The 23,927-nt window shown below is 36.9% G+C and overlaps 1 protein-coding gene across 1 annotated transcript in view; it reads right to left on the bottom strand.

Annotated features, from left to right (window-relative positions):
- Positions 1 to 16,553: 16,553 nt before the first annotated feature.
- LOC134215220 (T-box transcription factor TBX6-like) overlaps positions 16,554 to 23,927 on the bottom strand; it is a 111,661-nt gene continuing 104,287 nt past the window's right edge. Inside the window, exon 5 of the mRNA XM_062694447.1 lies at positions 16,554 to 17,487. Coding sequence (XP_062550431.1) covers positions 16,690 to 17,487 — 798 coding nt within the window. The 3' untranslated portion in view covers positions 16,554 to 16,689. The remainder of the gene's footprint in view (positions 17,488 to 23,927) is intronic.

The raw sequence follows: 23,927 nt of genomic DNA, 5'->3' as shown, positions 1-23,927 counted from the left end.
GCAGCGCTGTCCTCCAAAATATGCAAAACTTGTGTAAGAACTGGGCGTATGCTAAATTGTTAGATTCTTATACACCAAATGTAAGCTCATAAACAAATATTGTAAGAAAAGCTTGCAAATATTTGTATAAGAATCTAGCATTTTCCCATATGTCTAGTTCTTATATAGGATTTAGTAGACTTTTATACAGAATTGTTAGAAAACCATGGGGACAAGGTCCTTAAATTGCTGTGCAATGTACATAGATGCGGACAACCCCCCTCTTTCAACTTAAGAAAAAAATATGAAAATAAAACCTTACAATTTGGTATGGTTTATCACGTTAAAATATATATTATCAAAATATATATTGCATAGTTAATATACACTCTTTAAAGAGCTAATATTTTATGTTGCTGCTTTTTGGAACAGAGCCAGCTAGTTGATTTCGACTCAATTTTGTGTAGTTCTTTTTTAGCGTGCTCATGCTGTAAATTTATCCAGATAATATTAATCTTCAATCAGAACAATTACCAATAAAATTCGAATAGCTGATGTAAAATAATCGAATTTTAAATTTGTATAATAATGTTTCGACCACGGTGTAATTGAATGATGTACATTATTTCCAACGTTTTGCATCCATTATATACGTACATGATAAATAGGTTGAAATTCAGACAGAACTATAGTAAATAAATACCGTATGGATTTTTCATTAGCGTTCGTTCAAATAAATCCTCGAACTAGTAATTTTTTGAAAGGAAACAATGTGACTGAATTCCACGTCGAATGAAACTTGTTGCGGACGCGGTTATTAAACATAATATTAAACGGACGCGGCATATATATTACAAACGCAGACATCACCTCACTCAGTTGACTGCTGCCAGCAGACGTAACAATTCTCAGCCAAGATTAGCGAGTGCGTGGTGTCTTTTAATCGGATTTAAACTTTCAACATACTTACATACACAAGAAATGCACAGTTGCAATAATGCAGCCTTATTGGCTGATTAAATGGCTAATCGGTTTGTGTTGTATGCACTTTTCAATCGAGCATTGATTTAAAAATACGATAAGGTTGCAGTACACAATTCTAGCGGGCGATTAGCGCTAAGCATTTGATTTCAAATTAGATTTATATTTGCATCACTAGTTAGAGAAATCATATGACTTTATTTTTAGAGTTGATAAAATCCAATAAAGTTTGTTCACTGGAAAGTGTTTCAAACATCATACTAGAATAGTGTTCAAAAAATCACAAAGAAATTGAATCACTACTGATTTCACGTTCACATTTAAAACAGATTCAATTAGTAGCAGAACTAATTGTGAACATTAATAAACTATACATTAAATAAATTCAATAACCAATGATCTTTGCGTCTTCCCAGTGTAAACCCCAATGTTTAATTTAATGAATGTTTAAAAAACCTCGCGATTACTTCGTATTTGGTTATCTTGACCATTTTCCAAAATATGCGCATTTCAATTCAGGAGAGTTCATCTTTCGTAGGTAAAAATTTTCGTAAATCATAACTCCTAATTCAGAAGTAATATAATATTTTTGCATAGTTCAGTAGATCAGCAAGGCACAAACATAAATTTTCTATTGCTTATTGCGTACAAAAATCTCAGACGAACCCTATTGGATAAGCATTGATGTAATCAGTTGGCGTATGCATGTAGAACAGCGCAATTAGTTTGTAGTTAGTCGTTGGAGCCCACCGCGGCCGTGTAACGATTATATAATTGATAGGTAAAGCAATGTTGGAAGTGGGGATTATGCTTATTCCTGCTACAAAGAAGCCAGCCAACAAAGAACAATACTTGGCGGTGGCAGTAAGGAAGAATGGTGCAATATGCACATCCTTGGGTTTTTCATTTTTCTGCTTGAATTTCTGAATACATTATGCCGTCCATTTCAGATGATTTCCCCACACTATTTAAAGCGGCTTGTTCTGGCACAGTATTATGATTGATCCTCACGTGAAAGCCACCATGCGTTACCCATCGACAGCATAAACTTCAAAACGTATCAAAAGCATTCGGTTTCATTGTAGCGACGAGTTTTAAAGTAGATAGTCATAGGTCATAGTGCAGTCCTGTAGTCTTGCAGTGCAGCAGTGTACAACTCAACAGATGAAGCGCGGTAAGTGAATTCAATTAGTGATAGTTATTAATTTAAGTTGAGCCTCTATTGACATTGATTAGCATTAGATTATTAGTTTTCTTGTTTAAGAGGCTCAATCTCCTTAGTGTTTTCACTTCACTTTTTTCACTTAGTAGTGAAGTTTAGTAAAAAAGCGGATGTATCCAACAACAAAAACTGCCTAAGCAAAGTCTGTTCAATGAAAATACTAATTTATTAAATAACTTTCATAAAATCATTTAGTTTATATACAAGACTTCCAGAGACCATTATAGAAATTAAATATTACTGGGGGATGGAGCGAATTCAGAAAGAACCAGCGAGCCTGCAGCAGTTGCTTCAAAAATGTATGGAAATGTAATTTAGACCTGCTTGAATGGACTTATGTTGGTTTTTAATGTCAAGCACAAAAGGATTTATAAACTTGTTATTATGGGATAGATAAAATACTAATGAAGGGCTATGATACGTGTTTGATAACGGTGGGGCGTATTGCCCAGGCACTTTTTGAAATCCAGTTTTTCACGATTTTTCAAAAAAGCTTTATTACGTGTTCTCAGTAATATTTTTATATGACTACTCACAGGTAATGCATTTGCGACTTGTTGAACTACCAAATAACACAAAGTTTGCATAAATTACGTTGAAAAGTAAAAAGTTTTCATAGGTATTGCCTTAGGGGGGGGGCATATTATACCGTCTTACCCTAACAACAATTATCATTTTTATAATTTTACGCATGCTACGAAGCAGCAAAGCTGAAATAATGAAAAAATACAGTTGAGCATTGTTTCCGTTGAAAACGCGAGTACTTTGAAATATGGATTCCATGACGAGTGTCCTTAAAAGAGTAATCTAATGCAATACTCATTTTGATATCAAATTATGAATCTCATGAAATCTTCATAATTTCATTGACAGCAAAATTTGTTTTGAGTATGATTCCACAGTGTAACAATTTATTTTTATTCTCTTATTTTTCTTGTGTTAACCCATAATCCATGCAAAACGAGATCAACTGTAGTAATCAAATAATTGACATAATGACAGCAAGTTAAGAATTCAATTTGATTTCAAACTTTGCTCAGAGGTACAGCCCACTATTAAGGCTGAATCATAATAGCGCGTCGCGTTGAAGTCAATCATGCTCACAATGCAACGTCCGCGTTGTGCGTTTATTTATCAACAATAATGTTTAAAACAGCCAAATCGCACCGAGCGCCACCAAATCTAACCAAGATTTCGTTTATTAGATTTAATAGTTCGCAAATATTTTTTTTAAATTTTGAACGTGTGCATCACTGTTTTTATCTTGGTACGAAATATGTCATTTATAGATCATACATTTGTCACCAAGAGTATTTCAAATGAAAACAACAGCATATATATCTATCGGCATAAATATTCTATATCCTACCAGGTCACGCATATTAAGGGGACTCTTGCTTACAGATTCCGTTTAAGCTCCCTTGCAATATGTTGCCTACCCATATCCACAAATGTTATCGAACATCTTCATATTGTTATCGGTATTTGATGGCTTTTATGTTTCTCGGCACACGAAATCAAGCGGAATGGTCGTCCGAATTGTAAATTTAAAACATCATCTGCGTTATCTTTGCCTATGTACTCAACACGTTTCAAGATCGAGTGGTACAGTCGAACTTTGGTGCGTGAATCAATCCGATTGGGATTACAAATATTTCGATAACTCGCAAAGTTATCCCCAGCTCCTGGTTCCATGTCGATCTCAATTTCGTTATCTGCTGATATCAGATTGTCAAGATATTTAAATCCTCCGATCGTCCGGCTACTGCAAAGTTTGGGGGGGGGGGGTGTTCCCGTTGCTTCAACTTTGCCTACTCAACCACCTGGTCCTGCTGACTTCGATGGTGAGACGCCGCAAAAAAGTAAACGGTCAGGCCTTTGAACCCACTCAGCATAAACGAGCGTCATAGTACTAAAGCCTGTCCACGTTAAATTTCAAACACGAGATGGGTGTCAGGCAATTTTTGAAAATTTTCACCAACCACTGAGACGATCAATTTACATGACAGCTGAATCTGTCTGCTTTATGTGTTGCTTTTAGATGTTTTGAACACGCCCAAATTGATAAAAATGGCGAGGAATCAATTGGACAGTACCTAAGTGTCCGAAATTTGACGTGGACAGGCTTTAATATAGCGTTTCGTGATCATCAGCCAATACTTTGAATTGTATGCCTCGGATGGGTGGTTTTTTAAGAACACTGGCTAAGACTTGAAGCTGCTGTTCGAACCAACACTTCAGCTATCTTGGTCAAGTCGAGTCAAGTACGAGACACTGAAGACGACCACACAGTTGTGGTCGAAATACGTATCTGCAAAGATATCGAAAATAATTGGTGGAATTAAATGGAGAGTACTTTATTCGTCTTAGACGGTTGTTATTCTATCACGCTTTGCATCATGCTGGAGCAGGTTATCTAATTTCAAGAGTCCTTCCATTTGGTACTGATTGACCACGGAACCGTGACTGAGTACAACAGTGAGACAAGGGTGCATGTATTATACCTCTGTTGCTATTTCCCATCGTAGTCGACCAAATCATGGACCTTACTAGCAGTCTACCTCCATAGAGCAATCGAACGAGATGATGATACTGCTCTACTAACGCCACAGCTCTCTACCATGTAGAGTAAACTGAATGACCTGGTCGTATGCTCCCACTCAACAAACTCCAACTGGAGAAGGTCGAAACCAAAGCCAGCCAACGTCGGACGGCGGACCAAGATCAACATAGAACATGGAAATCCAATCTGTCCAGGCAATGCACCAAACCTCGAATACTCAACTCTAACATGAAATCTGTGATGTTATTCACCAGTGAGACTTGGTGCGTATTGGCAGAGATCACATAGATTTGCAAGTATTCATCACCCGATGTCTATGTTTTACAGCTCGGGCCTGGTGGGTTCACAACTGGATCCCGAATACTGAGCCCCATCGACGATCCAATATGAACGGCAACTCCACAGTGTGAATGGGCGTAGGCCGGCCACAGACAACGTAAGAGCAGAGACGAAATCTGCAAGCAAGCGCTGGAATCCGGCAGGACATCGCAGCAGAGGCAGACCCAGGATCGCCTGGCAGCGAAACCCTAACAGAGAAATAAACAAAGTCGATGGGAATCAGACTTGGGCTCAAGCCAAGGATGGAGATCCTTAACGTTGTCCCCGTGTACCCTAAAAGGTGCTCAGAACACAAGAGTGGGTGGGTGAGAATTGGATCCAACTTAATGAATGCCACATGTACATGGGTGCTGAGAAAGAAACCAATCCTAGTGCCGTATAGCCTATGAATTGTGTAACTTTGATTAGCTTAGTAATAGAGATTTATTTTAGAACTTGTTTGGAAGAATGTTTTATTTTTCATTAAACTGTAACTCTCAAAAAGCAAGGTTGTTTTCAAAGTACCATGGAAACCAAAATCTGCAACCAGACACCTGATAAGATATCTCAGATCTTGTAAGGATTCGGAAGCGCCCAGGCAGTAATCGCATGAGCCGAAATGGCCTCCTTATACAAAAACTCCCGCAGCTGATTCACGCATATTTCTTGCATGAGTAAGTGTCATGGATTCAACAGTTTAGAGTCCATCAGCAAAACTTTCCCAAAAAGAAAAACTAAAATTTCTACGGAAATAAGTTCCAGTATTTTTTAAATTATATAAAGTTCGTGCTAAGTTCATTACTGCATAAATATATTACAAATATTCATATTCTTTGATTTCTCTAAACATTCTTTGCTATTATTTTCCATTAAAATTCCAAATTTTTCATGCAATTATTCCCATTTTTTTTTCCTTGTTATTTTTTTATTCCCCCCCCCCCTCGTGTTTTTCAAGAGCTGTCGGACATAAAATAAATTTTATACAGATATGTTCCGATTTTATCACGTTCCGATTTTATCACGTTCCGATTTTATCACGCTCCGATTTCGTCAACAAAATTATTCCGTTTTTATCAACAAGAAAATTCAATCATTTTTTTAGAGATTTAGCTTTTAAAATAAAATAACTTAGGTTAGCTTTTGACCAAATGTTGCATTTATAATATTTCAAGCACAAGCGCTGATAAGGCCGTAACTAAAAAGAGAGGATTCTCTTCACCAACTTCTTCTCATCAAAATAAAAGTGACTAGATGCATGTTTGTTTGCACTTTATCACTTCAGGGTGAAGGATAATATTGTTTTTTTTTTCAAGTTCGTTTATTTGGTAGGCTCAGGCGTTTACATTGTTTTCTAGCGTTCTGATATACCTGAAAAAAACGTTGAAATATTTTTTTCTGATGTTCTAGGCCGTCCAAACCTTTCTCGAGTACATGTCCTCGAATGTATCAGGAAATATGTCTACAAACAAAATATCCTAAGCTGAGACATATGTACAAAAATATCTATGTGATCATAGGACATAAATTTATCGAGTTTTGAATAAACGTAAACTATGTTAGGGTCTCCAAAACGTCCTGGAGTTCAGAACTTGTGTTATACCCGATCAACCAAGCCCTGAACGACGTATTTGTGCATCGTTCAACGTCTTAGCAGGTCCATTGAACCAATGGGATTTCACTCATTATTTCTACAAGCTACTACAGGCCTTTTCGGTTCTCCAAAACGTCCTTGAGTTCAGAACATATGATCTAGCCGATCAACCAAGTCCCGAACGATGTACCTGTGCATCACTAAAAATCCCAGCAGTTCTATCGAGCTTGTAGGATATCACTTAATTCTATTACAAGCTACCGTGGACCATCCATGAGTTGATGTTCTAAGACTCAATATCGAATCTTTGAAACAAATGACGCCATACTAAAATATTTTCACGGTTATCTGATAGTCCTTTCGAACAATTTCCCATGAACTTCTGTTCTACATCTCGATACCGACTGTATTACATCTCTTCAAAACGTCCAGGATCTCAGATCATTTCAATACCAAATTTTCAAAACGACTTTGCCCTATCCAATGATCCAACTTATGAATGATGTTAGATATGATATCCCAGTGAGTCCATTTAGCTCATATGACTTCAATCATCACATGTACCAGTCATTGCAGGCCTTGATGGATGGCTACAATATCCTGAAAGTATTTGTTTGATGGAATCATCCAAGTCCTTTATACGCCTCAGCAAAAAAGTCCGCTGCCAAATTGCTCGTCACAAACACATCCTTAGTTATTGTACATCTAGTAGATATCTTGATCTTAAATCAAGATCATTTTGGAGGACCTTGGACATCTTCTTCTTATTATTATTTTTCTTCTTCTTTTTCTATGGTTCTACATTCTAACTGAAACATGGCCGGCTTTTCAACTTAGTATTCTAGTAGCATTTCCTCAGTTATTAATTGAAAGCTTGTCTATGCCCGCCATTGCATGAATATTTATCTTGTGAAGCAAGTACAAATTATATCAACACAACACATCATTTTAACTATAATTTTAGCTAAAAAAATCGTCAAAGAAGTTATTCCGATTTTGTCACTGTTCCGATTTTGTCAACTGAAACTTACGGACCGTGTTGATAAAACTAGCTTCGTACACATCGACTATCGAGTTCTCGGACTGTTTGAGCGGAATTACCGGATGAATTCTCAGAGGAATTTCTGGAGAAATTTATGGAATAGTTTTTGGAGGAATTCCTAGATAAATTCCCAACAGAAGTCTGAATGAATTTCCGGAGAAATTCCAGAGAAAATCTCGGGGGAATTACTTGAGCAATTCCTGAGTTATCTGCCATAGGAACTACAGGAAGAATTCTCGAAGGATATGCCGGTGGAACTTCCGGAGGAATCCCCGGATGAACTACCGGAGCTGTACTATTAATGATATGAATGTAGTACTTCTACGTGAAGTTCAACGATTTACAATATGAAAATGCTAATATCATCTTCCAAACATAGACCCGGAGCAATGTCGTACAGCACTCCCTAGTCAATTTTCGGAGGAAGAGCCTGATGAATTCTCGAAGGAACTTCCATGGGAATTTCTCAAAAAATTCCTGGAGGAATTCTCGCAGTAACATTCGGAGAAATTTCCGGACGAACTTTTAGAGGAATTTACGAAGTAAATTTTGGAATTTTCGGAGGAACTCTCAGAATAATTCACAGAGGAACTATCGAAGGAATTCCTGAAAGAAATTCTCGGAGGAACTCACCAGAACCTTCTCGAAGGACGAGCTCCTGGAGAAACTCCAGAAGGAATTCCAAAAGGAGTTCTTGGGGGAACTCCCGGAGGAATTTCCGGTGAAATTCTCGAAGGAAATCCCGGAAGAAGTCTCGGAGGATGTCCTGGAGGAATTCCCGGATGAAATCCTGTAGGATATGCCTGATTTAGTCCTAGAGGAATTCCCGGGTGCATTATTTGAAGAATTGCCTGGAAGATGTCATGGAGAAATTTCCAAATGAATTCCCGAATGAAATCCTGAATGAATACTTGAATGAAGTCACGAAGCAGCTCCAGGAGGATTTCCTGGAAAATACCAGGAGGAATTCCTGAAAAAATCCATGAGAAATTCACAGAGGAGCTCAGCCCTTTTCAAATGTTAGTCTAGAATTGACCGCCCACGGTTGCTACTCCGTTGCTACAACGTCATCTCCAATGTGTAAGAACTGGTGACCCAAAAAAAAGCACCGGGATGTTGTATGTATGGGGTAGGTAGTGTGGCAGTAGAGTGATTCAAATTTCGACTTTTTCGCCCCCCTATTCTTAAACGATTGCATTTGCCATTTTAACAATCCTTCCAATTTTTGAGCAAATTTGGATGTAATATGAGTGTGCACGCGTCATTTAAAGTTTGTATGAAAATGCAAACTGACCCTTATGTGAATGACCGTTCCATTAGGTGGCCCATGAACTATTCAAATATATTCAACAAATTGACTACAAAGAATACTTCTCAAACTGAAAGGCAGTTGTTGTTGCGAAGCGATTTGTCGTTTGGATTGGATTCAGTATTTCATTAATAACTTTTCTTGTGTGCGTCAAATCGTTTCGCAACAAAAACGGCCTGTTTTCTTGTAATATTTCCTATGTTGTCGATGTACACATATGTTTTAGAGCTTCAAGAGAAGCGTTGAGAACGGTTTTCCATAAAAGTTACTGTTTTCATAGTGATTTTCATACAATCTTCAAACCGCGCGTGTTCACTAAAAATTTCATCAAAATCAGCTAAAAATTCAGAAGGATTATTAAAATGGCAAATGCAATCGTTTAAGCATCGGGGGCAAAACAGTCAAAATTTGAATCACTCTAGTATGGCATGGTTCGTTTTGGTAATCGAGATAAAACAAAAACACAATCGAACGCGCACTTTTTTCTTTGTTTATGTGTGTTTGTAATGTTTAATATTAAGTTCATCACCAGTCGCGCACTAATTAGTTGACTCAACGGCCACACAAATCAGAGCAAAATATTTTGATGATCGCGTGCTAAACGAAACACGATTGGACGCGCATTAACTTTTTCGTTGCCTATTAACACAAACTATTAATGTACCCGCTTGCACAACGTATAACAACATATTTCAATGGCCGCGCAATGGTTCTGCGTTTATTTCAATGACTTTCCAAAGAGTTTATCACTAAGGTCGGACGTGCACTCCTACACAAATAGGATCGTTGATACTGAATACAAAAACTTGAACTACATTATATGACTTGATATTTTTTTTAGGGAAGTCAACAATATTAATAATTCAGTGCGTGATCTCTCATGTTTCGGACAGCAGAACGATCGCGCGGTCGGCCGAATTATTGTGTTCTGCATTGCGCGGCCGGTAATCGTATTAATCAGTTCAGTGTGTGATCTCTCATGTTTCGGACAGCAGAACGATCGCGCGGTCGGCCGAATCATTGTGTTCTGCATTGCGCGGCCGGTAATAAAATTAATCAGTTCAGTGCGTGATCTCTCATGTTTCGGACAGCAGAACGATCGCGCGGTCGGCCAAATTATTGTGTTCTGCATTGCGCGGCCGGTAATAAAATTAATCAGTTCAGTGCGTGATCTCTCTTGTTTCGAGGCGGGCTTGGTAGTCATATGGCTACTGCATCTGCCTCATACGCAGGAGGTCGTGGGTTCAATCCTAGGTCCGTTCCATTCTCCTACTTTGTATCTTTCTCTTTATTTCTCATGTTCTAGCAATCGCTAGAACTGGAAATGGACTTCCATACCGTTTCCATTACTATTCCTATACCTTCAATTTGAGTATTCTAACAGTAATCTGCTAGAATTGGAAATGAACTTATAGAGCTCGTTTCCTACATCCAATTAGAAATTCCATCAGTTACCTTCTCCTATCTATCACATTGGCAGCTCGTTAACCAAGACGGACCTCTGCCTCTCCAACCTAACCCAGAAATTCCAACAAATTCCGCATGAACTCGTGGCAAGTGCAGAGGTATATTCGGCTTGCAGTGGGCGAGTGATTGCATCATCATTTCCTCCCCTTCCCTACATTGACTTGCATTCTGACGTGGCAGGCGCCAGTATGACCTAACAAATGAGATCACCAGTACTTGTACATTGAAGATGTGTGCTAGTCCCAAGCAAACATCTGTTGGTTCCCTGTGCAAGAACAGCTGATCTGGTCATAATGGAGTAGCAACTACGAGCAGTCAATCAAGCTCAAGCTCAAGCTCAAGCTAATGGCATGTATGGCTAGGGTAAATGATGCATCCCGGACATCCGAAAACACCTTGGACCCTTGGATACATTTTACGTGTTTTCTACTTAGCTTCCTTCAAATAAATAGGAATCATATGTCTGTTTAGTCACTTTCATAATCATTTTTCTAACCATATGTATGTAAAAAATTGAAGAAAATGTGTAACCAAAAGTCCAAACTACATTCAGACGTCCAAAATACCAAATGTAATTACGTTACCCTACTAGGGGAATTGCACCGGTTTTGGCCAACTTAGTGCCTAATTTGGCCAACCCTGAAAAATACATATTTTCCCAAAATAATCGATCAGTTGAAAGCAGCGTTGAAGTGTCAGGGATATATCTCTTGTTGGAACTAATAAAACCCTTGCGAATTGCTTTATTTTTGGAGTTATTCACAAAATTGGCCAAATTAGGAACATGGCCAAAACCGGTACAGTTCCCCTTTTAGAAATATCTTTGGATGGGAGTAATACTCAGAGGGAGTAAAACAGCGCAAATTCTTTCACATGGCCCAAAAAACTTTAATGGCAACACAACTTTAAGTAATTGGAAGAAGCTTCAGTGAGCTTAGTAAACAGGAATGGTTGAAGATGATGTACGCACACAGTTCAATGGTGTTGTATGGTATGGGGAGGTGGTTTGGTTGTGGGCACCCCCACGTATCTTTTGACTGAAAGCAGATACTGGTATTCTGACATCTGTCTTTCATTTGCTATCAAAAGACGATGTTTTGTGCAGAATACCAAACTAAATAGACACCTCTAACTTGAACTATGAACAAATAAATTGTTTTCTTTATAAAAATCTACACGAAAATATTGATCTTTTTCAAAGTGTCATAAAATGGTGTGATTGAATTGAAAAAGTGAGTTCTAATGCGTATTCATACGGTTAATATAGTCTATTTTGAGGTTCAATAACGATTACCATCAAAATTTCAGCTCGAAATTTTTTTTCATCACTTTCCTGAAACGCTGCTAAATTCGGTTGTGGGCACCTTTATTGGTTCGGTTATGGGCACCATCTTTCAATTGACAAATCGTTCAATATCACTGAGTTTATCAACAAACATATCGACAACCTTATTTTTATGCTGTTTTTATGCATTTTTGCATGCATTGAATTATTAAGTCATAATTTATTGTAATAATAAGTTTTATTATTTATTTGATTGATTTGATCTATCCATTGTATAAGCGCTTTTTGGAATTAAGCGTTAACCAATTTACACTCATTCGACGGGGAATTCAGTCATATTGTTTGCCATTCGAAATTGGACCTATTAGACATTGCCTTCCGAAGTTGTTGACAAATTACCATTTATTTTCATAGGGACCCCTCATTGAGAAGGAAAACGCGAAATTAAAAAAAAAAAATAGTTTTGTGCCTGCGATGTACATAAATGAATGCAATATATGTAAATTGATGGAAAAAGTTAAATCTAACTTCCTCATGTACTATTTTTGACCTTTCTTAAGTGATTGTTTTCGTTACCTTCTTCAATGCATGAGAAAGGCATCATCACTGCTAGGTGGATTAATCTAGGTTTTTTGATTGTTTCATGATAGTTAAAACAAATAAAGTATTTTTTTTCATTGAAACTATGTGGATTCCATTCGTTATTAGCCGGATTTTCAAGGGTGCCCACAACCGAACCACAAAACTGAAATGTCCAAAAATTCCAAATTTGCGAAATTGACAATAAAATATTTCAATTCAATTAAATCAAACCAATTTTTTCTCTAGCAGTAAGATTGTATGTCTAGCTTTCCATTGATATAAAAATGTAGACATAATACCAACTAGAACCGAAGTTTCGGACAAAATTCAAAAGGGTGCCCACAACCGAACTTCCTCCCCTGTGCACTTATGAAGTAAAAAAAAAGTTGTTTTTTGTTATCCAAAAAACAAAATTATAAGTTAAAATTATAATATTTCAAGGAATTAACCATTGAAATCATTATTATCATCATCATCAAATCATCATCATTATTGAAAATTCATTGAAATCATCAATTAAATTTCATTGTACTTCGAATGCAAACAAAAGTAACAAAAACTCTCAAAACATTTCCAATATTTTTTAAATTTCCAAAAAATGATGATAACAGAAATTTCCAAAAATAAAATATAAGGTCAATATAATACAAACAAAGAAACTGATAAATAAAATTCTACTCAACGAACAGCAGCTTAATTTCTCGACGACTAGTATGGAAAATCAGCGGCCAGCGTAAAACACCACCAACAAAGATAAACGAATAATCCCTCCATTGCGAATCTTGCCTCTTGTCCAATCATTTTCACGTTTAAATCTTCAATATTCTTCAAACTCCGTTGTTCTGGAATTCTTCACATCTGAAATAAGGAAAAAATAAATTCACAAATGTCAACGTATAAAAAAAAAGATTCTAACTGACTGAAAAGACTGATTACGCAATTGCTCATTGCCCCCCATGGAGGAGGATGTCTATAATTTTCTTAGGCTCCATCTACCTAAATAAAGAAAATGTTACTTGTTAATCATTCATAAATAGTGGGGGATAAATTTTGTATAAAAAAACAATTTTAGAGCATGACTTGGTTGGCGGTACGTCTTCACTTGTCATAACAACATTGGCGTAAATAAGGGGGGGCCGGGGGGGGCTGGCCCCCTCCAGACCTACTTGTGCCCCCAGAAAATTTAGAAAAATAATTCCAACTTGGTCAATTTTATTTCATTTACATATTTCCTACATATTTCTTAATTTTGATTATGAATTCTATAAACATATTTTTGTTGCGTTATCACATCTATGACCATTTGTTCAGCAAAGCATCGAAATATTTAAGTTGGACCCCCGGGAACATTTTCTCGATTTTTAAGCTAAAACCAATGCCGCTTATAATTCAGTTGCTAGCTTAAAATAATAAATTTGTTCTGCATTTGTTTGACTAGTATCCTGGTCGCAGAAACATAAAAACATAATTGTATTTAGATATAAATATTTCTGTTCTATTAAACTACCATCCGCTTCAAAAAAGACTGAAGCAACTACATCAAAATTAGCACATGTACACAAATCCGGTCAATGAAATTTCGAACGACCATTCTTTCGAAAATCTTCGAGTTAATCGCAATGTATGCCGCAAACCAGTTGATCAAATTCCTATGGAGCTTTTTGCTCTCGCTAAATAATTCTGGCACAGAAAGATATGAAATTATAAAACTTAAGAATCTTTGTTACAATGACAGAAAAATCAACAACGCATTCCATTGAAAGTATTAGGAGTCCTAATTTAGGACAAAACTTAGGCAACCTTCGCACTCACAACAGAGATTGCATTAAAGAAATATTTTTATAATCCTCAAAAGATCTTGTTCCATTTAATTTTTTGGTGATTTCATAAGGATCATCGGAAAACTCTTTTGTGTCTGCTTTAGTTAGAATTTGTTTTTTAGGATAAAAAAAAATTAGATTTAGAAACCAGTTCGTATCAGAAAACATTTCTTTTGCAGTACAATTCAGATCGATTTGGTTGCTTCTCAAACCATAATAAAGCCTCTTCCTAACGTCAGTAACTACAAAAACCCTATGTTATTCTGGAATTTGATTTATGACTCATGGAATTTATGACTCATAAAAAACACTTTAGGATTCCAAATTTGTGTTCATCGGTACTTAACTATTTCAGCACATAGCATACATTTTGGAATTGCATGAATACTTATATTGATTATGACAAAATTTCGTGGAATTTATTCCACATCTAAAGAGTTTCAAAAATTTCAAGTTTCAAAAAAATCGAGATCTTTATGCATTAAGTATGTAATTATGGAAATGCTTGAAAACTTTCAGAAATATACTCATATCGAATTTCATTTATAGATATTTCGAAGAAGATTCTTGAATCTTAGATTACACACTTATCCACATTTAGTAACATGGAGAAGACAAGTTGACACAGACACAACGTTTTGAAGCAATTACAGCATCATTGGAAATCAATTGTATTATTCGCGATTTTTTATGTTAGTTCTAGGACGAATGAGCGATAAACTTAGTCAAACAATTTCTATTGCAATCCATGCGCACAGTGCTTTAAATCGCCTTTGAAAATTACATCACACCAGCTGGTGCCATGGCCCCCCCTAGACCGAGACTCTAGTTACGCCTATGACATAACAATACACTGAAGACGCCCTTACTGTTAATTCATCTTATGGCAAAAGAAATTCAACCTTGTGAAGGACATCTAATCTGACTAAGAACTATGTACGTTCAGATTAAAATAAAATCTTCTTTTTCGAATCTTGAAGAGCACAAGACTCCTTGCCATGCAGTATCGAAACCCTGTTGTGTTTTATAAGAAGCTTCTCCAGACAATTGCTTCGAGTGGTATCTATTCATTACTCTCCAGAACAATAGTGCTGGTGCTCGAACTACACCAAAGATTCTCTCCACCATTGTTCCCTTGTACGAAGCTTAGTCCTCTTCAGCTCGTTCATTCCTCAAGTAGGACCTTCATTGTGAACCATTCTACGGTGAAATTAAATTATTCGGTAGCCTGAGCAGCTCAGGCAAATATTTGTTCACTATGACAAAGAAACTGGCATGCAAAGAAACTTTCCTTTTGAAAGAAAGAGTTCTTTCTCTTGTCCTGGACCTCAGCCCTAAGACTCCGAAGAGCCACTCAAATAATAAGTCTTAAAATTGGAAGATAATTGTCATCCAGTTTAAGTAGCAACCGATATCTCCGATGGCCACATTCTTCCAGCAGTACTTACCCAGGAACATGAGGAGACGATGATCGATTCCAAATCTCCAGACAACAGAGACCCACTCTTGAAGGTCTTGTCTTGAAATAATGAAATCCACTCGAAAACTGAGCCAGATTTCATTATTATGTTAATACCGGAATTTAATCCATTTTAATGCAGATTAGACCCTGACCATAGAGGGCTGCCGCCGTCGTAGATCGGTCGGGCAGCAACCGGTGTTGAAAATGAGACCAAGGAGGAAGCAAACGCCTCGTGACAGGCTGCTGCTGTCGTGTGGAAAGGTCCAAAAGATAGCAAAAGGATCAATAGATGAAAAGGGATTTGGCGATGATACCTATTTTTTGATCTCTCGAGAGGACTCGTTGTTCGGATGGTGAAAGGAGCTTAGCGGCAGTGGAGCGTGCGCCCGTGGGTGTATTTACTGCCGGCTTTTTCGTATGAATTGTTTGGATGCTGAAGTGTTTTTGGATGCGTTGGAATCCTCACGTGACAAGCGCAGCACATTAGGGACTGTAGTTAAGATAGGTGATGACTTAGTACTGCATGTTGAATTTTTAGAATCTGACCCAAATTACTCTAATAAAAACAATATGGCACTCGATTAAGTGAACCTAAATTTTTTTTTTTCATTCAACAACAGGATTTAAAATTTTCTTTCAATTTTCTATAACAAGCAAAATGAAATCTGCATAAAAACTTAGCTTTTACAGTTCTTAAACAGAATTGATTCTTTTTTAAAAATATACGCAACATATAAGGGTTCTGTGCAATTAATAAACGAGTTTTTCAAGCTTCCGGGAAACAAAATATTAAAAACAAGCCCCCAAAACATGAAGTTTAATACGTGCTACTTGGTCAATACCATTTATCTAATAATTAACAGGGAGAATTCGAAGAATCATTAATATAGTGAGCATTTCATAAAATCAAATAATATCATTTATTCAAAGCAGTAAATCTTATTCACAATCTCAATACATTCACAGAAAATGCAAAAGCACTTGATAATGAGGTGTCCGAGGAGTTCATAAATATACACACGAGAGTATTACATCAGATATAAAAATCTAAATCACACAAGTATTCTCCTACAGAAGCAATATGGATGCAATACTGAAATTCACTTTTTTACTGTCATCGTTCCCATCTCCCCGCTGTTCGATAGGCGGATCATCCCCAGCGTGGCTCCTCGCCGATGAAGACTCCACCACCGAAGCGGGTGACGATCGAACCGGATGCACATCCTCCGAGCTCAGCGGTTGTGTCACACTGAAAGCGGACGATCGGTCCGACTCGGGAATGGATTCCGTGGGTGATATTTGCGGTGGCACCGGTGCCGGACTCAACTGATGATTCACCGTCACCGGTAGAAAGGGATGTCCCAGCTGATGGGGTGCATGTTGCGGTCCCAACCCTTGGTGCGGATGGTACGGGTTCCGGGCAAAGTACGGCATCATCAGATCCATCCAGCTGGGATTGAACATTTGATTGTACTGACGCATCAGTAGTTCGTTGGCGGCGGCAGCTGCCGCACTAGAACCCGGCGGAAACCTTCGATGCATCTGCAGTCGCAACGCGTCGGGCCCCATTCCGTGCTCCAGTCCACCCATTAGCAGCCGGCCGGGGTCCATCGATTCCGACAGCTCGTTTGATCTGGCCCGCTTTGCCTCGTGGAGCTGTTGCAGATCGTTGCGATCCTCGTCATCTGTCATTTGGCCACATGTTCCGGAGGACGACAACGATGACGACGAGGAGGATGACGTTGATGTATTGCTGCTGCCACTGCTGCTGCTGCCTAGTTTCCTCTTGCAGCGCGACTGGCCAGTCTCGCGGAATCCTTTGGCAAACGGGTTGTTATCGATCTTCAGTTTGGTTATTCGATCGTTCTGCAAATGTTGGAAGAGAGAGAACAAACATAGAGGGATGATAAGATCGGTTCATTGGACTAAAATATAAACTCCCCCTGAAAAATTAGACATTTTCCATAAAAAAATAGGAAATCGCTAATGACGAAATCAGGGTATGAGTAATAAATAAATAAATCCACACACCGGGAATCGAACCCAGCCACCCTCAGCATGGTTTTGCTTTGTAGCTGCGCGTCTTACCGCACGGCTAAGGAGGGCTAACAGTTTTAAAAGCAAAAATTGCAATTATAATAGAAGCATTTTCCACAAAGAAATCGAAATGTTTCACTTGAAAAAATATAAAATTTCTATAAATAAATCAATATTTAGCAATAAACAATTACAAAATTTTCCTAAAAATACATATTTTTTTCCACAAAAAATTGAAATCTTTCCACGAAAAAATTAATAAAGTGCAAAAAAAATATTAAACTTTCCATTAAAAAAAATTAAAAAACCAATAAGCACTTTTCCATAGATGACCCATTCTTTAAAAGCGTTTAAAGTTTATAGAAATAGTATATTAATTGCTTTTTTTAAATGGAAATTTTCTTATTTTTTATTGCTCTTTATTGATTATTTTATGGATTTTTTTTATTTTTTGATGGAAAAAAATATTTTATGGAAAATTGTTTATTGCTAATATTTAGTTATTTATGGATTTTTTTTTGTTGGTGGAATATTTTCGTTTTTTAATGGAAATTCTTCTTTTATAATTGCGATTTTTGCTTCAAAAAGTGCTGTTTTTTGTTTTGTGTAAAATTCCTCATTGTTTATGTTATTTTTGCATGATTTCCGAAAATTTTATATTTATTTATTGCTCATATCCTGATTTTTTTATTGGAAATTTTCTATTTTTTTATGGAACATTTTTTAATTCCTTATGGACATTTTATTTTGCTGCCGGTTCTTTGTGATTCAGAGTGAATTCATTTCAACTAATGTGTATAGGGTGTCCATAACACGTGAATGAACAATAAATATTTGACAAAATGAAAAATCGAAAAGTATTTATCTGCAATTCCTGATCATAATATCTGGTTTACAGTTCACCGTTGAGTCATAAAACGGTCTACTTTTCCATACCAACATTAGTAATTCAAATGGGTTGCATAATATTCATTGTAACACTCATATGGGTCCTATAATAATAAACCAACATCAGAACAGTTGGGTTCGAGTCCCATCGAAGGGAAAGTGGTTACCTCCAATACATTTTTCAAATCAATATCTTCCACATAACGTACATATTCACATATGAGTTTCCATAACATTGTAAATTAACGTCCAAGTCGGGTGGTTTAATCCCCGGAAATAGGCAATTAACTTTGATTGATCAGAACAGTAGTTACATGACTACATTTAGCTGAATTAGGTTGGGTAAGTGTTCGAATAGTGTATTCTCTGCGTCGCGTAATAAATGAAATAGGGTTAAGGCAGGCATTTTCGTCTTTTCGTCATAGTCTCGAAAACTAATAAAAGAGACACTTTTTTGCCAAACTCATCCATATCAAATCGTAAGCTCAGGAGAAACGTTCTGCTATAGTGGAGTTCTAGCAAATGGACGTTGCTTTCGTTGGTTTTAGCCCCTACGACGATGGACGGAAATACCTGCCGTGTCCCTAGTTTGATGGACATGACAGCAAAAATTTCCAAAAGCAAGTACCGTCAACTGGGGGGAAGATGATCATTTTTAAGACAAAACATTCAATAACAATGTGTGTTTACATTTTAAATCGAAACAAATATTTTCAAAACATGTACTGCTATACGCTGCAATAATCAACAACTTTAGTTTTCTGAAATGCGTTCGCATTTATTAAAATATTATCACACATTATTTGAGTAATCTGGTTTGGGGTGAAGTTGATCAAGACAGCTCTACTAAAATCAATATGTAGTAGTCAAAAGTAGTCAAAATACACTAGGTTATTTGTATGGATGTGGAATTTACTACGTAAAGAAGTCCACGAAGTCAATTTTTGAAACGAAAATAGCGTCATTTATGACTATCTCTCTCTTTCTTCCACAAAATACATTTTCATGATTATAATCGAAAAACTCGGATTTTTACCTAGCGGTAACATTACTTGAACGGAGAATATTGTTGACTACGTTTCATAAAAAAAATTTGGCACTTTTGACTGACACATCAAATGATCATCTTCACCTCAATGATCATCTTCCCCCCAGTTGACGGTACATCTATCGCTTCACGGTTTATCGAACTATGCAATATGGCGCGGCAACATGGAATCTCTGCAGAAACATAATTTATTTGCAAGAATGATCATGTGGAGTAAATTCTGGAAGGAATTAGACGAATACAAGCATAATTTTGGTACAGATTTGTCATAAAGTCCATTTGTCGTCATTGCAAAAAAAGCGTGTGCAACTCGTTGCAAAACTCGATTTTTTTAGCACTCGTAGTTTTTTGTCTAACTCGGCAAGCCTGGTTCGATAAACGTACGACTCGTGCTGAAAAAATCATCTTTTTGCAACTTATTGCACAAAGTTCTATTTTGCAATTCCCGATCCTGGTTCACAGTTCGGAGTGGCTTTTCCGTACCAACGAAATGGTTGCAATGGGTGCAATAATCACTATGCAACTCAAAGTCAGAGTTGCATAATAGTAGTTTGTGCAACAAGTTGCAAAAAGACGATTTTTCAGTACAAATTGTATGTTTATCCAACGCGGCTTGCCGATCAATATTATTATAGTACGGCATTTTAAAATGCAGTCTCATCCTAATTTTGACAACAAAACCAGATTTTTTTGTTGCCAAAATTTAAAAAAAACACGTTGTACCGAAAGGCAAGGGATTACTCCTAAAAAGAATTGTTGCTAGAAGGCTCGGAGATCCATAGTGTTATATACCGACCGACTTAGCTCGACGAACTGAGGTGATGTCTGTGTACAAATTTTGAAGACTCGCTTTTTTGGAACTTGGCATTACCCGGCATTTCGGAATTATTGAAAAATAGTGTTTTTTATTTAAATCGAAATTTATTTCAAGGTTGGTGGCAATGCATATTAATGCAAAAACATGCAGAATATTATAGAAAAAATACGATCTATTCCCATGATGTGCTTTTTTGACCTTGTTACCTAGACCTTTTATATGATTTTTTAATTACATTTAATGATGCACGAAAAAAGGATCATTGCCACTAGGGGGATTAATTGGGTTTTTTATCTACCTTTTATTTGGAATGGTCATTGACTATGAAGCGTTACGGAGCCGAAGGCATGCTTTTTAAAACAATTTTTCGTGATTCTGTATGTGACGAATTTCGCGCCAACCCTTCTATGGTGGGCATAAAGATATTATATTTCTAAGCCACTCTGGTTTTTAAAAAATTGTCAAGAGTAACATTTGATAAGGGCATATTTTTTAAATTTATTTGTTTTTAATTCGATGTAACTCTAAGACCTACAAAAAAGTATTGTATGGCGCAATGTCGTGAAATTTCCAGATTTTTTTTGGAAAAATATCCAATATGCTTCCTAAACAAATTTTTATACAGTGAACCTTTCATGAATCGATGTTCTTAGACTCGATATCGACTCATGGAAGCAGATTATGCCATATTAAAAAATATTTTCTGGGTTACTATGATGAACCCTTCAAACAGCTTTCCGAAGATTTCCTATTCCACATTTCGATATTTCCATGAGTCGATGGTCCCTTCAATATCGACTCATGGAAGTTTGACTGTACTTCCAAAATGTGTCGTTGGTTGACCTATATTTGGCGCAGTAGGCATAAAACACGGTGATAAATTTTCACTCAATATGGACATGAAAAAAATTTTTGTTAGAATTTTTTTTTTCCTTAAATAGGGTTTCTTACCCCATTCCCAGCCTAACATGCGTATGACTGCATTATTTAATTGATATTTATGACAGGATGCAACTTTTCCTGAATTTTGTGGGCTGTATAATACTGCAATGGGGCTCTCTTCTGCTTAAAAAATAGCTATTCGTGCTAGATATCGTTCAAAAAAGCTTTTATTTGATTTAAATTAACGAGGTGCAGCACTCATTTCAGTCATAGCGATTGGCATTCCGGCATACATAGAACCAGTTCCCGGCCTAAGCAAAATTTCACTCAATCAATCAACATTTTACTCTCATTCTCTTTCGGGACGGTAGAAAATGCGACGTAAACAAAAATATGCACGTTCCACGACAACAAGATGCCAGATGGTATTATTCATAATCATTTTTATTTGGTTGAGAAGATATATCTATTCATCTAAATTTCTTCCAAATACTTAAAAACAATATTTTTTTCACCTTTTGAAATCGAGAGAATTATAAATAACATGATAGCGTCAAATAACATGATAGCGTTATAAATAACATGATAGCGTCAGTTTTCTTATTAACGATGAGGGATCATTTTCATAATCCTGGCCTTTTGGCAGCTCGGTGCAGCTAGAAGTTTTTAGGCCGAGGTGAATTTTTGTTCGGTTTGAGAGTACATTTTTAAATGTATTCTAATATGTTTATATTAGTTCTAGTGATACGAACTAATAGAAAAGATTAAAGTGCGTGAGATTAGAATTATTGTGTGGTGATCAAAAGCTTGAAGCAATGATTGTATCGAGCACTGTGACGATTTTCAGGTAGGTGTTTATTTGATGATACCGTTTTGTAAAAGTGGAAAGAATTACTCCGGCTCAGTGGTGTGGCATCGGAGAGCGAAATTTTGAAATCTACATTTTTATTTTCTACAATTGGATCAATTAGGAGTGAAACAAGTGATTGAAAAATATTGAGTGTTGTGTAAAATGTTGAAAAATTATCAATCATAAACCTACGTCTTCAAAACAGTATAAATCATTAGTTTTCTGTGCAGTGAGCCGGGAACCGGGTCCATAGCCCAAGTAGTGATTTACCCTATGCCACAGGAACATTATTCCCAAAAAAGTTAGATAATTGAAATATCTATCTGCAGAAAAAAATCATCGATTTCTGAGATGAGTTTTTTTTTTTGTAATATCGACTTCTTGATATTTTTCCAAAAAAACTTCTGGGAATTTCAAGACAGTCCGCTATACAACACTTTTTTATAAGTCTTGTCATTTTAGCGATACATCGATTTTTAAAAAATAATGAAAATAAAATAGACACTCATCAAATGTTACTCTTGACAATTTTTGAAAAACTAAGCCTATGCAGAGTGGCTTAGAAATACAATATCTTTATGCCCTGGCTGGAGTCTTGCTCAAAAAACAATTTTTCATTATTAAGGAACCGAAAGACCATGGTTGTAAAAATTAAATGCTTCCAATCATTTGAAGGTACGAACACATAGGATGTTCAGCCACAAATTTCATAGTAGCTTCGTATTCTAATTCAACAGTTCGTAGAGCCAATCATAGGACTGTCCCTTGTAGTTTTTTTACTCAGCTATGTCAATCTAGTTTTTAGAGGATTTTATGCAGAGTATGGCCCCCAATCAGTTCATTATATAAAGATTCGCTTTGGATTCAATCTCTGCTTAGTTTTAATCCATCGGGGAAGCGTCGTTTGACCGAAACTCATCCGGCTAAAAGCCATTTGGCCGAATTCACTAAGCCGAAATCCATCTGGCTGAAAGTCATTTGGCCGAACGGGTCATTCAGCCGAATAGGTCGTTTGGCCGAATAGGACATTTAACCGAATGTGGCATTTGGCCGAATAGGTCATTTCGACGAATGGAACATTTAGCCGAGAAGGTCATTTTGCCGAATAGGAAATGTGGGGCGAATAGGACATTTGGCCGAATAGGACATTTGACCGAAAGGAACATTTGACCGAAAGGAACATTTGACCGAAAGGAACATTTAACAGAATAGGTCATTTGGCCGAGAAGGTCATTTGGCCGAAAAGGTCATTTGGACGGAAAGGTCATTTGGCCGAATAGGACATTTGGCCGATTCGGAAATTTGGCCGAATAGGACATTTGACCGAATAGGACAGTTGTCCGAAAAGACATTTGGCTGAGTAGGTCATTTGGACGGAAAGGTCATTTGGCCAAATAGGACATTTGGCCGAATAGGTCATTTGACCGAATGGGACATTTAACCAAATAGGTCATTTGGCCGAAAAGGTCATTTGGCCGAATAGAACATTTGATCGAATTGGATATTTAGCCGAAGGATTCCGCTACCTGTTGATGGTGTTGGTTTGCGTGGGAGAGCTATCAAATTCGTCAAATCGTGGTTTGAATCTTTGTTTCTTCTTCTTCTTATTGGCATTACATCCCCACACTGGGACACCTCATAGCTTAGTGTTCATTAAGATCTTTCACAGTTATTAATTGCGAGGTTTCTAAGCCAAGTTACCATTTCTGCATTCGTATATCATGAGGCTAACACGATGATACTTTTATGCCCAGGGAAGTCGAGACAATTTCCAATCCGAAAAT

The sequence above is a fragment of the Armigeres subalbatus genome, chromosome 2 (genome assembly GCF_024139115.2).
Source record: "Armigeres subalbatus isolate Guangzhou_Male chromosome 2, GZ_Asu_2, whole genome shotgun sequence".
NCBI classification, from domain to species: Eukaryota; Metazoa; Arthropoda; class Insecta; order Diptera; family Culicidae; genus Armigeres; species Armigeres subalbatus.
The sequence above is the reverse complement of the archived record's forward strand: the minus strand, read 5'-3'. Positions and strand labels throughout refer to the sequence as shown.